Consider the following 13,823-nt stretch of genomic DNA (forward strand, 5'->3'; position numbering starts at 1 on the left):
TCTTTAAAAAAGTGCTTTCCTCACTTAGGCCTGCGCCCCCGATCGTGTTCTTGTGAACGTGAGTTAGAACAAAAAGGGAAAACATAATGAATAATTACATGAATCCACTGATATAAACTGAATTCAAGAGTCGAGGACCAAAAACCAGCTCATCGGGAGCAATTACTCTGATGGCCGACATCTCTGCGGATAAAGTGGAGCCAAACTGTTTCACCGACTTCTTCTCTAAACTGGCAGGTGCTGGATCAACTGTGTGTGTGTGTGTGTGTGTGCGTGTGTGTGTGTGTGTGTGCGTGTGTGTGTGTGTGTGTGGGGGCCCCTGGGAGTCCACTTAAAAGCGTTTCACAACTCTAAACGTTATTCGAGGAGGGCACATGGCCGGCGGTGGTGAGAGTGTAGACGAGGGGTTGGTGGGGAGGAGGGGTGGGCACTACGCAGATGTGAGATCTGTCAGTCAAGCTTATCGTCACGGCAACACACACGCGCACGGAGCTCTCTTGGCGGCTGTCAGTCTCGTCGTCAGTGTGTCGCTGTGCGTTCTTCTCTGAGCGGGGCGTCTCTTGAAGGGGCTGCTGTGTCGGCCCCTCGCTCTCTATATAAATACACGTTCATTGCACTGCCACACAATCACTTGTTGTACATTTGGTTGGTTAGTGTCTTTATTGTACGGGGGAAAACAGAACATTTGGCCCCCCGGTAAATACACGCTTAAATTGTAGGCTGTATGTGTAGAATTTTATGGCCATCGAAACATCAACCTGATTGCCGTGGCTTTGACTATATTGACCATCTTATTATACTGTAGAGATTAAATCAAGACAGTGATAGTAGTTGAGGAAACGAGAGACACCCCCCCCCCCCCCCCACACTGCTTGTAGGACTGATGGTGATTGTCTCCATGCTGGCGTCCCAGTGGCCATTAGCTTGATAAACAGTTAAGGCAGCATTAGCGACCTGGCAGGGGGATCAATGGGAGACGGATGAGAGCCCCCCCGCGGAGCTCCGCTCTGGGGCCTCCTGGGGCACAGTGGGCTCCCCCACCGCGCAGCTCCGTCTGGGGGTCCAATCAGGGAACGCGGGGAGTGAATTGGGCCCAAAAAACGAGCTGAGGAAATGAGTAATGACGGGGAAGTGATGATGTGTCCTGATCTACCAGGCTCATCCCACGGAGTGATCTGTGCTTAAAGGAACATGCCAACATTTTGGGAAGCGTCTTCTCCACAGAGCGACAAGAAGATGGATAGTAGAAAGCTATCTGGCTGCACGTTAGCCTAGCTTAGCACAATGAATGGAAGCGGACATGACTGGTTAGCCTTCGGGAGAGGTGTTAGTTGGACAATGCCTAGGCTAACCGGCACTGTCCGCTTCCATTCATTGTGCTAAGCTAAGCAAGCATGCTGCCGTTGTACCGGGTCAGTTGTGAATGGGTACGGCCGCACTACAAGAGCTGTGGCTGGCACTTTTTCTACTTAAGAATAAAAGTCCGATGTGATGACCAGGGGATGCAACGTGACTACTTTCTCACTGCTGATATATTGATTCCGATACAGAATACTAATCCAATCCATTACTGAACAGCATAATACTAAAAACTATTAGATCCACAAAGAATGGATTGCACGGTGCTAATTGCACCCTTACTTACAATTCATTATGAATTGAAAATGGGGGACCCTGATGTAAGGTGCAGGTGATTGATTGATTGTTCTACTACTTTTTTTCACTTGCCCCAAATAATATGAAATGGTGTGATTTCAGGAAACCCCCAGAGTTGTGAAAAGCCGGTGTGCGGGGCGACGTACCCGTGCTGACTCCGGAGTTGGCGATGACGGTGGCCTCGCTCCACTGGTCGGCGCTGGAGACGGAGTACGAGCGCTGGTGCTGCATGCCCTCGCCCCCCGCCGCGCGGCTGTTGAACGACACCAGGCTGATGCCACTGGCCATCTGGGAGGCCGACGTGCTAGTGGTCACTGAGCCTGGGAGAGGAAGAGGAGGAGGAGGAGGAGGAGGAGGAGGAGGAGGAGGAGGAGGAGGAGGAGGAAGAGAGGAGGAGGAAGAGGAGGAAGAAGATGAGGAGGAAGAGAGAGGAGGAGGAGGAGGAAGAGAGAGGAGGAGGAGGAAGAGAGGAGGAGGAGGAGGAGGAAGAGGAGGAGGAGGAAGAGGAAGAGGAGGAGGAAGAGGAAGAGGAGGAGGAAGAGAGAGGAGGAGGAGGAAGAGGAGGAAGAGGAAGAGGAGGAAGAGGAGGAGGAAGAAGAGGAAGAGAAGAGGATGAGGAGGAGGAGAAGATAATTGGACGTAAAACTTACCAACATGCTCTAGTGTCTCGAGAGCTCGGCTGAGAGTGTTCCCTAGAGACTGTTCTGTCCCCTAGAGACTGTTCTGTTCCCTAAAGACTGTTCTGTTCCCAGACTGTTCTGTTCCCTAGAGACTGTTCTGTCCCCTAGAGACTGTTCTGTCCCCTAGAGACTGTTCTGTTCCCTAAAGACTGTTCTGTTCCCAGACTGTTCTGTCCCCTAGAGACTGTTCTGTCCCCTAGAGACTGTTCTGTCTCTCCCCTAGAGACTGTTCTGTTCCCTAAAGACTGTTCTGTTCCCAGACTGTTCTGTCCCCTAGAGACTGTTCTGTCCCCTAGAGACTGTTCTGTCTCTCCCCTAGAGACTGTTCTGTTCCCTAAAGACTGTTCTGTTCCCTAAAGACTGTTCTGTTCCCAGACTGTTCTGTCCCCTAGAGACTGTTCTGTTCCCTAAAGACTGTTCTGTTCCCAGACTGTTCTGTTCCCTAGACTGTTCTGTTCCCTAAAGACTGTTCTGTCCCCTAGAGACTGTTCTGTTCCCAGACTGTTCTGTTCCCTAGAGACTGTTCTGTTCCCTAGAGACTGTTCTGTTCCCAGACTGTTCTGTTCCCTAGAGACTGTTCCCTAGAGACTGTTCTGTTCCCTAGAGACTGTTCTGTTCCCTAGAGACTGTTCCCTAGAGACTGTTCTGTTCCCTAGAGACTGTTCCCTAGACTGTTCTGTTCCCTAGAGACTGTTCTGTTCCCTAGAGACTGTTCTGTTCCCTAGAGACTGTTCTGTTCCCTAGAGACTGTTCTGTTCCCTAGAGACTGTTCTGTTCCTTAGAGACTGTTCTGTTCCCTAGAGACTGTTCTGTTCCCTAGAGACTGTTCTGTTTTGTTCCCTAGAGACTGTTCTGTTCCCTAGAGACTGTTCTGTTCCCTAGAGACTGTTCTGTTCCCTTGTTCTGTTCCCTAGAGACTGTTCTGTTCCCTAGAGACTGTTCTGTTCCCTAGAGACTGTTCTGTTCCCTAGAGACTGTTCTGTTCCCTAGAGACTGTTCCCTAGAGACTGTTCTGTTCCCTAGAGACTGTTCTGTTCCCTAGAGACTGTTCTGTTCCCTAGAGACTGTTCCCTAGAGACTGTTCTGTTCCCTAGAGACTGTTCTGTTCCCTAGAGACTGTTCTGTTCCCTAGAGACTGTTCCCTAGAGACTGTTCTGTTCCCTAGAGACTGTTCTGTTCCCTAGAGACTGTTCTGTTCCCTAGAGACTGTTCCCTAGAGACTGTTCTGTTCCCTAGAGTGTTCCCTAGAGACTGTTCCCTAGAGACTGTTCTGTTCCCTAGAGACTGTTCCCTAGAGACTGTTCTGTTCCCTAGAGACTGTTCCCTAGAGACTGTTCCCTAGAGACTGTTCTGTTCCCTAGAGACTGTTCCCTAGAGACTGTTCCCTAGAGAGTGTTCTGTTCCCTAGAGACTGTTCCCTAGAGACTGTTCCCTAGAGACTGTTCTGTTCCCTAGAGACTGTTCCCTAGAGACTGTTCCCTAGAGAGTGTTCCCTAGAGAGTGTTCCCTAGAGACTCCACCAGACAGAGGAGAGCAGAGCTCTAGTGAACTGCAGACACCATTTTGCTCCACTGCAGTAGGGTCCGACTCGAGTGGAGGAAGTAGTGTCTGCAGTTGTTCCATTTTTTTTGTGCATTCGACTGAGAGATTGGCAGTCGACTACGGCTCCTTTCGATCAATTAGTCGACTAGTCGAGGTCAGCCCTAATACAGACACACTGATGGCAACAGACCACTAACCCAGACCACATATACACACGCTGATGGCAACAGACCACTAACCTAGACCACATATACACACGCTGATGGCAACAGACCACTAACCCAGACCACATACACAGTGGATGATGGGGTATGCTAGTTGCTGTTTGATGAACAGTGAGTCTTGTGCATACACACTCACATCACACACACAATTATACACACACACATCACACACACAATTATACACACACACATCACACACACAATTATACACACGCACAGCACACACACAATTATACACACACACATCACACACACAATTATACACACGCACAGCACACACACAATTATACACACACACATCACACACACAATTATACACACGCACAGCACACACACAATTATACACACGCACAGCACACACACAATTATACACACGCACAGCACACACACAATTATACACGCACAGCACACACACAATTATACACACGCACAGCACACACACACACACAACATACACAAAAGCATACACACGCACAGCACACACACAACACACATTCTCACACAACAGGATCATAAAAAGGCAGCCTTTACAAGCTGGCTGCTTAAATCAAAACCCCTGAGTTACCAAGAGGCTCCCTGGTCCTAACAGCTAGTGTGAATCTCTCTCTCTCTCTCTCATCCCCTCGCTCGCTCTCTCTCTCTCCAACTCTCTCTCCTCCCCTCGCTCTCTCTCCCTTTCTCGCTCTCCCTCTCATCCCCTCTTTCATCCCCTCTCACCCTCTCCCCCCCTCTCTCCCTCCCTCTCTCTCTCTATCCCCCCCCCCTCTCTCTCTCTCTCTCCCCCTCTCTCTCCCCCCCCTCTCCCTCTCTCATTACAGCTCATTGCTGGCGCTGCCTGAGTGGAGCCGAGCTCTGATTGCATTAATATTCATGACAATAATTAGTCCATGTATTATGGGTCACTGAATATTCATGCTATTAGTTTGGGCCTCCTGGATCCTCTGTGTGTGTGTGTGTGTGTGTGTGTGTGTGTGTGTGTGTGTGTGTGTGTGTGTGTGTGTGTGTGTGATTACGTATGTTCATAACCTATTGTCCTACAATGCCTTTCTTCTAGGGTTCAGCAGATTACTTGAACTAACGAGTGAAAATAAGATACACCTGTTAATCACTGTGCGTTCAAAAGGACCAATCAGACAGATGTGTTGTTTTGCTGGATGAATCTATATACTGTAGGTATATTTGAACTTGAGTGAGACTGATTTAAGACTATGTGTAAGTGTGTGTAGTAGTAGTAGTAGTAGTAGTAGTAGTAGTAGTAGTAGTAGTAGTAGTAGTAGTAGTAGTAGTAGTAGTAGTAGTAATAATAATATAGTAGTAGTAGTAGCAGTAGTGGGGCAAGTGAGACTGATTTAACACTGTGTTTAAGTGTGTGTAGTAGTAGTAATAATAATAATAATATACTACTAATAGTAGTAATGTAGTAGTAGTAGTAGTAGTAGTAGTAGTAGTAGTAGTAGTAGTAGTAGTAGCAGTAGTAGTGGGGCGACAGTGGCTCAGGAGGTAGAGCAGTCGTCTGGTAATCGGAAGGTTCCAGGTTCGATTCCCGCTCCTCCCGGGCAGCTAGTCGATGTGTCCTTGAGCAAGACACTTAACCCCTAATTGCTCCCGATGTGCAGGTTGCCACCTTGCATGGTCGCCTCCACCATCGGTGTGAGAATGTGTGAGTGAATGGGTGAATGTGAAGAACAAAATTGTAAAACACTTTGGATAAAAGCGCTATATAAATGCACCATTTAGGTATTCATTTAGTAGTAGTAGTAGAGGTAGTAATAGTAGAAGTAATAGTAGTAGTAATAAAAGTAGAAGTAGTAGTAGCAGCTAGTAGGGGTGGACGGTATGGTCTAAAATGTATATCACGGTATAATTTGAAGCATAGACGGTAACGGTATATATCACGGTATCAGTGTTTCAGTTCGAATTTTTTTTTGCCTGATAGGCAGGCTATATAAAGAATGACATCCTCAAGGCATGTAGATTTATAATATTTTAACTTAAAACTAGGCTACTTTTGCGTATACAGTCATTATATTCCAAATAAAATAAGTCCAGAGTCGAGACTCCGTGCTGCTCCCAACGAATCCCAATAGTATGCAACTGCAGAGCCGCAGAGCAGGGGCGCTTTCAGGTCCGGTCACAGGCCCGCTCAACAGCGCCCCCCACCCAACGGCTGAATTGCCAATGGCTGAATTGGAGTACTGCACTGTGCAGGCACAGCTGTCCAGCTCTGCGGCTCTGCAGCTGCATGCTTCTTGCAAAATCCAGCATCCAGCTCCCGCTGCCCAGCCGTCGTTATCAGAACACTACACACATATCATAATGTTCACAGCAAACTGTAGTTGATCACCAGGTATGTTTTATTAACGTAGAATAATTCATATAAGAAAAACGATAGGGAAATCTCTTACCTTTCTCCACTGGTTAAAAATGCCAGGAACTGAAATTTAAACTTGCTGTGCGCCACGGTGATATGTGTTTATTATGAAATGACAATTGCGTGTTGACACGCCCACTGTGCGAAGCCTCCTAAATAACTTTTTCCAGTTTGCACATATCTATTATCTATGACTAATTCTATCTATTTTTAGGGGCAAATGCGAGTGAAATAGTCACGCTGTGGTTACATGACATCATTGCTATTTTAGAGCTGCTCTACCGGTTACAAGGTATAGTCAAAATCCATACCGTAGAGCAAATTCATACCATTTATACCGTATACCGTTTATACCATCCACCCCTAGCAGCTAGTAGTAATATACTACTAGTAGTAGAAGTATAACGATGCATCGAAATGCATCAATTCTAATGTGACGATTCAACTGCATCGATTTGAAAATGTTAGAATCGATTATAATCGGAAACAAAAATATATATATATTTTTTTAATGTTTTCTTTTATTTTTTTAATTGGCCTATAGTCCATTCATGCTGAGTGAATCAGTTCCCCCAGCCACATTTGTGTATTCAAAATGTTTTCAACAAAGATCAGAGCAAGGGTCACACCTGTAGCAACAGACAGCACAGTAGAATCATGTGAAAGATTAGAGAAAGGATAGATGTTAAAAAATAAATCATTGGATTCGAGACATGATTTTGCGGCGGTGTAAAGAGGTCTGGAGGTCTCTCGTTGTGTTTCTTGTAAACTCTCCGGTTGCTAGGCAACCAACCAACCAAAATTCACACCACCCACTGTGGCACACACTTTGGCCAGGTTGTGAAAGGTGTCCGTCTCGGCCGGGGTTCAGCCGGGTCTGGCCGGGTTCTAAAGACAATGGAGACGCTCACTAGCGTGTGCCACACAGGCCGCAGCACGGCTAAACCCTGGCTAGTGGAGGCAAGGCATAAATAAACATCCTCATCTAGCCACACTAAGAGGGATGATGGTTTAGTGTGTGTGTGAGTGTGTGTGTGTGTGTAGTGATGCACGATATATCGGCCGCCGATATAATATCGGCCGATATGGCCGTTTTTTTACACATCTGTATCGGTCATCAAGATAGGGCCGATATGGGCAGATAAAAAAAAATATATAATAATAATATTTAATTTTTTTTTTTTTGTTACATGTTTTGGCCTTAAATAGTTTCAAACTGTCATTTCTGAAAATAAGTTACAAAAGTAATAAAAAAAAAAGAAGAAAATGCGTTTTGGAAAATAGCTCTTTATTTGATTATCATAAAAAAGTGTTTTCTATACAGAGATATCGACATCGGTAAATATTGGTATCGGCCAGAACAGCAATATTAATATCGGTTATCGGTATCGGCCACAATTTTCACATCGGTGCATCACTATGTGTGTGTGTGTGTGTGTGTGTGTGTGTGTGTGTGTGTGTGTGTGTGTGTGTGCGTGTGTGTGTCTCCCTCTCACCTGGAGCCTGTCCGAGCTGCAGGTTGCTCATGTCCTTGGCCAGGCCGTTGGTCTTGGGGCTGGGCGCGGGGGCACAGGTGGAGATGGCACGGGGCGGCCTCTTGCCCGGTACCTTCACCGTGGTCCTCAGCAGGTCGATCTCCTTCCCGTGAACATTCTGCATGTAGTCCTGGAGGAAGCAACCACACACAAGCATCAGATCGTTGACAGATCGTGACAGACTGTGAGGGGGGCCCTCTGTGAAATACCTTGTATTTATTGTTCTTCGTTCAGCATGGAACTGTTTAAGAACCTTCTGGCAGAGTATATATGACATGTACATATTAATACTACAACTCTGTACATACATCTGATTAGACATTATAATCTAATCTAATCTAATCATATCATAGAGGAAGATGGTTTGTGGGCATCAGGAAAATTTGTTCAACCAGGAAAGCTCTCATCATAACAACTAAACTATTTATAGTAAGGGACACATGGTTCTACACTATAAGCTCTGCTCAAGATGGTCTCAGTACAGATCCATGCAACGCCTGCAACGGAATTTGGCTGAGGATGCAAATAAAAAGGTTTTGGTGAGTGAAGGTTGTGGCGAGCCTGCAGAGCTCCCTCAGGCCTGCATGCAACTCGACACAAGCTAAATAAAAAAATAAACACTAATCTTCTTACTGTCCTATACTACTATGCACTCGTCCTACTATATTAATTATGTATTTACTACTATATGCACTCAATACTGCAGCAGCCAAGTTTCAGCACTGTTCGATGATTGTTACTCAGCTGATAAAGAGTCGTACCCTTCCTGCTGACATTGTCGTACAGAACTTGTAAGTCGCTTTGGATAAAAGCGTTCAGCTAAAATGACTAAATGTAAATGTGAAAATGTAAATAGACAACACAGAGCGGTGGCCACTGCCCTGCACCGGGCCAGGCCGTGTATGTTGAAGCATATCTCTGCCTTTAGCAGGCCATGTGAGCGGATCGGAGCGTGAGCGGCGCGGGCGGTTTTGACGTGAGCGAGGAGTGGGTTTTAAAATGGGTCGGCGCGACGTCCGGAGCGAGAGTTCTCCTCCGCTCCAATCCACTCCGGGACGCTCACACAGTGGTTTAACACTGATGTAATAATATACATGTAGTACAATGCCAAAGCAACAGATGGCGATGTACAAACATGAAGGCCATTTTCAACCAATGAGAATTGAGAAGGGTGAACCTGTGATATCCTGTTCAGGCTTCACTCCTCCTCCTTCACTCACTTCTGTTAGAAAAGTATCGACGCCATTGTTGTTGTCGTTAGCTTACATGCTAACGTTAATGGCAGCGACCATAGCATTGTGGCTTGGCTAACTATCATCGCTTAATAGAGCTAGTGAATGGATAAACAACGTTATTTAACATTGCAGAATGGGTACAATTACAATGCTGCTCAATACAAACAATTGTTAAGGGGCCCAGGGGTGTAGACTGTTGTAGTTTGAGCTAATTTACACCATGCTCCAAAAAAAAAATAAAAAAAAAGCAGAGCGATCTGGCGCGGGGAGCGGGGAGCGCTCGATTCAAGGTGAGCGGTGAGGGAGCGGAGAGCGACTTGGGGGCGGGGTCAACATGAGCGATTAGCGGAGCAGACCAAGCTTTAAAGAGCGAAGAGCGGATTTCTCGGCCGCGCCGATCCGCTCACGTGGCCTGGCCTTTAGCAACCACCTCCTCAGACGTGATACTGACTATTGAGACATGAAGCCAGCATGGCGTGTAAAGAGCATAAGCTAGATGATATAGAACGTTCTAGAAATTAGATTGATGCAGGTGGAGGCTGGGGTGGTGGGGGGGGGGTTTAACCAACGCCATTGTGCAGCCATGCAGTGAACAGTGTGGGAGGCAGAACAGCCTCACTGGACCACCCTGTCGACGGGTATTTAGCCTTAGGATTGGTATGCATTCTGACCAGCTACATTTGAAACATGAATAATGAAATGTATGGATTCAGGTTAAAGCTGATGTAAATAGCTTCCATTATTAGATCTTATGTCCATCTTTGTGGAAATCTGAATCTAGTCTTTGGGGGTAACCACGATCCATTTTAGGATCCCATAAAGTGATATTGTTATAGTTTTTTAATGCGTTAGTGTCATATTTGTTATGATCAGATTTAGGCTGTCCTGGGATCAGTGATACAGGCTTCCTGCTTACGGCGGACTATAAATGCAGTTCTCGGTGCATATCCAAACTAGCCAGTTCTCAGTGCATATCCAAACGAGCCCGTTCTCAGTGCATATCCAAACTAGCCAGTTCTCAGTGCATATCCAAACGAGCCGTTCTCAGTGCATATCCAAACTAGCCCCGTTCTCAGTGCATATCCAAACTAGCCCCGTTCTCAGTGCATATCCAAACTAGCCCCGTTCTCAGTGCATATCCAACTAGCCCAGTTCTCAGTGCATATCCAAACGAGCCCGTTCTCAGTGCATATCCAAACTAGCCCCGTTCTCAGTGCATATCCAAACTAGCCCCGTTCTCAGTGCATATCCAAACTAGCCCCGTTCTCAGTGCATATCCAAACTAGCCCCGTTCTCAGTGCATATCCAACTAGCCCCGTTCTCAGTGCATATCCAAACTAGCCACAGATGCTGTTTTTTCTTTTTTTGCGTCACCCTTTTCAAAAGGAACGTTTACCCATTTTCAATCATGGATAAGAGAGATTTGGCGTAACGCCTCGACGCTTTCATGAACACAGACATAACGAGCCGCTGACGTCGGACCTCGAACGCACGTCGAGTCGCAGCGAGAGCTTTTAAAAGACTCAACCGTTTTACACCAAAGGGCAACATCACTTGTAAAGTGTCCAATTAGTGTGCATCGACGCACGAACACACCGAGCGCACCTGGCTCAGATTCCACCATCTATCTACACGGATATGCACCGGAGATCTCTCTCTCTCTCCTCGGTCGGGGACGAGGATTAGCCACGTGAAGCAGAGGACGGAGGGGAATGACACCAAGGGGCGCTTGTTAAAATCATCTGTGTCTCTCTGGTCTCTCTCTCTCTCTCTCTCTCTCTGTGTCCCTCTTTGTGTCTCTCTCTCTCTCTCCCTCCCTCTCTCCCCCCTCCTCCTCCCTCTCTCCCCTCTCTCTCTCCCCCTCTCTCTCTCTCCCCCTCTCTCTCTCTCCCCCTCTCTCTCTCTCTCCCCCCCCCCCCCCCCTCTCTCTCTCTCTCTCTCTGTAAGGCGCTGACCTGTGGGAGACAAAGCCCCTCCACCCAGCTGAGCAGCAGACGAGCCTCCGACCCGCTGGACCGGGGCTGGCGTGTGTGTGTTGGGTGATGATGATATGATGATGATGATGATGATGTAGTGTGTCAGGCTCATGTATGATATCACACACACACACACACACACACACACACTCACACACACACACACGAGAGACACACCCTACACACACACACAGCAGTCCGGGGTCTGTGCAGCAGCCTGTGGGGCAGGGTCCGGGGACCGCCTCCCTCTGGCTCGCCTGGCTGACAAAAGGCCAATTCAAAGCCAAAAGGCCAATTCAAAGCCAAGTGCTCTCGACGGCTCTTTAACAAGCCACCGGAGAGCTCTTGAGCTGCGGGCCCCCGCCAGCCCCCTCCCCCCCCGCACGCACACGCGCCACGACGAGCCCCCCGTCGACAGATTGACCGAGGTAATTGAGTCTCTATTTGCATCGGGAACTTTCATCATCATCGGAGCCGTAGTATCAGAAAGGCGCTCGACGGGACCCGAGAGAGAAGACGCACGTATCGAGCACCCGGGCCAGCATGTGGTGATGCGTGTGAGTGTGTGTGTCTCTCTCTCTCTCTGTGTCTATCTCTCTCTCTCTATTTCTCTCTCTCTCTCTCTGTGTCTCTCTCTCTCTCTCTCACTCTATTTATCTCTCTCCGTCTCTCTCTCTCTATATATATCTCTGTGTCTCTCTCTCTCTCTCGTCTCTCTCTCTGTGTCTCTCTCACTCTCTCTTTATCTCTCTCTCTCTCTGTCTCTCTCACTCTCTCTTTATCTCTCTCTCTCTGTCTCTCTCACTCTTTATCGCTCTCTCTGTGTCTCTCTCTCTCTCTCTCTCTCTCTCTGTGTCTCTCTCTCTCTCTCTCACTCTCTTTATCTCTCTCCGTCTCTCTCTCTGTGTCTCTCTCTCTCTATATATATCTCTGTGTATCTCTCTCTCTCTCACTCTCTCTTTATCTCTCTCTCTGTGTCTCTCTCACTCTCTCTTTATCTCTCTCTCTCTGTCTCTCTCACTCTCTCTTTATCTCTCTCTCTCTCTGTCTCTCTCACTCTCTCTTTATCTCTCTCTCTCTGTCTCTCTCACTCTCTCTTTATCTCTCTCTCTGTGTCTCTCACTCTTTATCGCTCTCTCTGTGTCTCTCTCTCTCTCTCTCTCTCTCTCTCTCTCTCTCTCTCTCTCTCTCTCTCTCTCTCTCTGTGTCTCTCACTCTTTATCTCTCTCTGTCTCTCACTCTCTCTGTGTCTCTCTTTATCTCTCTCTCGGTCTCTCACTCTCTCTGTGTCTCTCTTTAGCTCTCTCTCTCTTTGTTTCTTTTTCTCTGTATGGGTGTATGTGTGTCTGTGTTTCTGTGTGTGTATGTGTGTGTGTGTGTTTCTCTGTGTATGTGTGTGTGTGTGTTTATCTGTGTGTATGTGTCTGTGTGCGTGTGTGTCTTTGTGTGTATGTGTAACATAGCACAAGCGGATGAGCGTGAGTGTTGTTTACCAAGCCGACAAATGTGAAAAATGCTCCACAAATGGGCTCTAGATACTGCTGACGCGCGGCGAAGAGCTAATCCATAAAGCTGACTGCTGCTCCTGAAATGAATCGATGGGTAATAAAAAATGCGTCCATGTAACTAAGCGCCGCCCGCGGTCCGACGCACACCAGGAAGTGGTAAAAGATACAAACAAACACGTCCCCCGTTCTCACCCCCCACCGCCTAGTTCCTGGTCCACTTCTGATGTGACATTCGGAACATTCCAAGTATCAAAATCAATTAAGGAATCGGTTCATTCCTACAACCCGAGTACCACAATGAAGGCAGAGGGGCAATTAATTAGTTGCTCTGCACGTTTTTTTGGACTTCTGCTCTTTCTCCATGAGCTCTCGTCTGCCAATTAGGTGGCGTCTATTGCCATCCACTTAATTAGCGCCATTACCGTGATTTCTTTGCACATAGTCGGGCAATTAGCGCCACTGATTGAGTTTCATTCTATTAGCCTCCGCAAACACTCTAATTGACGCCGGAGCTGGAGATGCAGCGTGTTGCGGAAAATCTAGTTTTTTCTCGCTTGTTTCTGTGTGTGCGTGTGCATTGAGAGAGGACTTTCTACCCCAATTTACTGCATCAGCTAATACATGTCAATGATATTAAACTATGTCATATTAAATCACTTGTAGTGGAAGTCAATGATTTCACTTATCTCTAGAGAAATACACTTCCCTAAGGATTCTCAGAGAAATACACTTACTAACTCATTCCCCGCCAACAACGAGTATACTCATTACTGGGCGCCATCGCTTGACCGCCAACAACGAGTATACTCGTTATTTGGTCCGTTTTCCTTTTATTAATTTTTTTTTCATTATTCATCCACTGACCTCGGTGTTACCATAGGAAATTATTCTGAGATTGCCAAAGTGCAATACCGGCCGCATCCTGCTAGGTGGCGGTATCGCCCACCCTTTGAAACCTTATATCTCACCGTGTGTTACACTTAAACCCCTCCGGGCGCTGAATTTAGACGGAGCCAAGTACATCGCTTCATCTGACCACTTCGAAATGCATCTGGCACACTCGATCCATAAGTTGTGCCAAATTATGTCCGAGACC

The 13,823-nt window shown here is 47.1% G+C and overlaps 1 protein-coding gene across 1 annotated transcript in view; it reads right to left on the minus strand.

The window, feature by feature from the left end:
• The window catches only part of LOC311224353 (uncharacterized protein), a gene marked incomplete at both ends in the record, with an annotated part of 180,231 nt that overhangs the window by 42,266 nt on the left and 124,142 nt on the right, over window positions 1-13,823 (minus strand). The window contains 2 exon segments of the mRNA XM_084309312.1: window positions 1,803-1,976; window positions 7,970-8,138. Coding sequence (XP_084165438.1) covers window positions 1,803-1,976; window positions 7,970-8,138 — 343 coding nt within the window.

This window comes from Notolepis coatsorum, assembly GCF_963971535.1.
Source record: "Notolepis coatsorum genome assembly, chromosome: 1".
NCBI classification, from domain to species: domain Eukaryota; kingdom Metazoa; phylum Chordata; class Actinopteri; order Aulopiformes; family Paralepididae; genus Notolepis; species Notolepis coatsorum.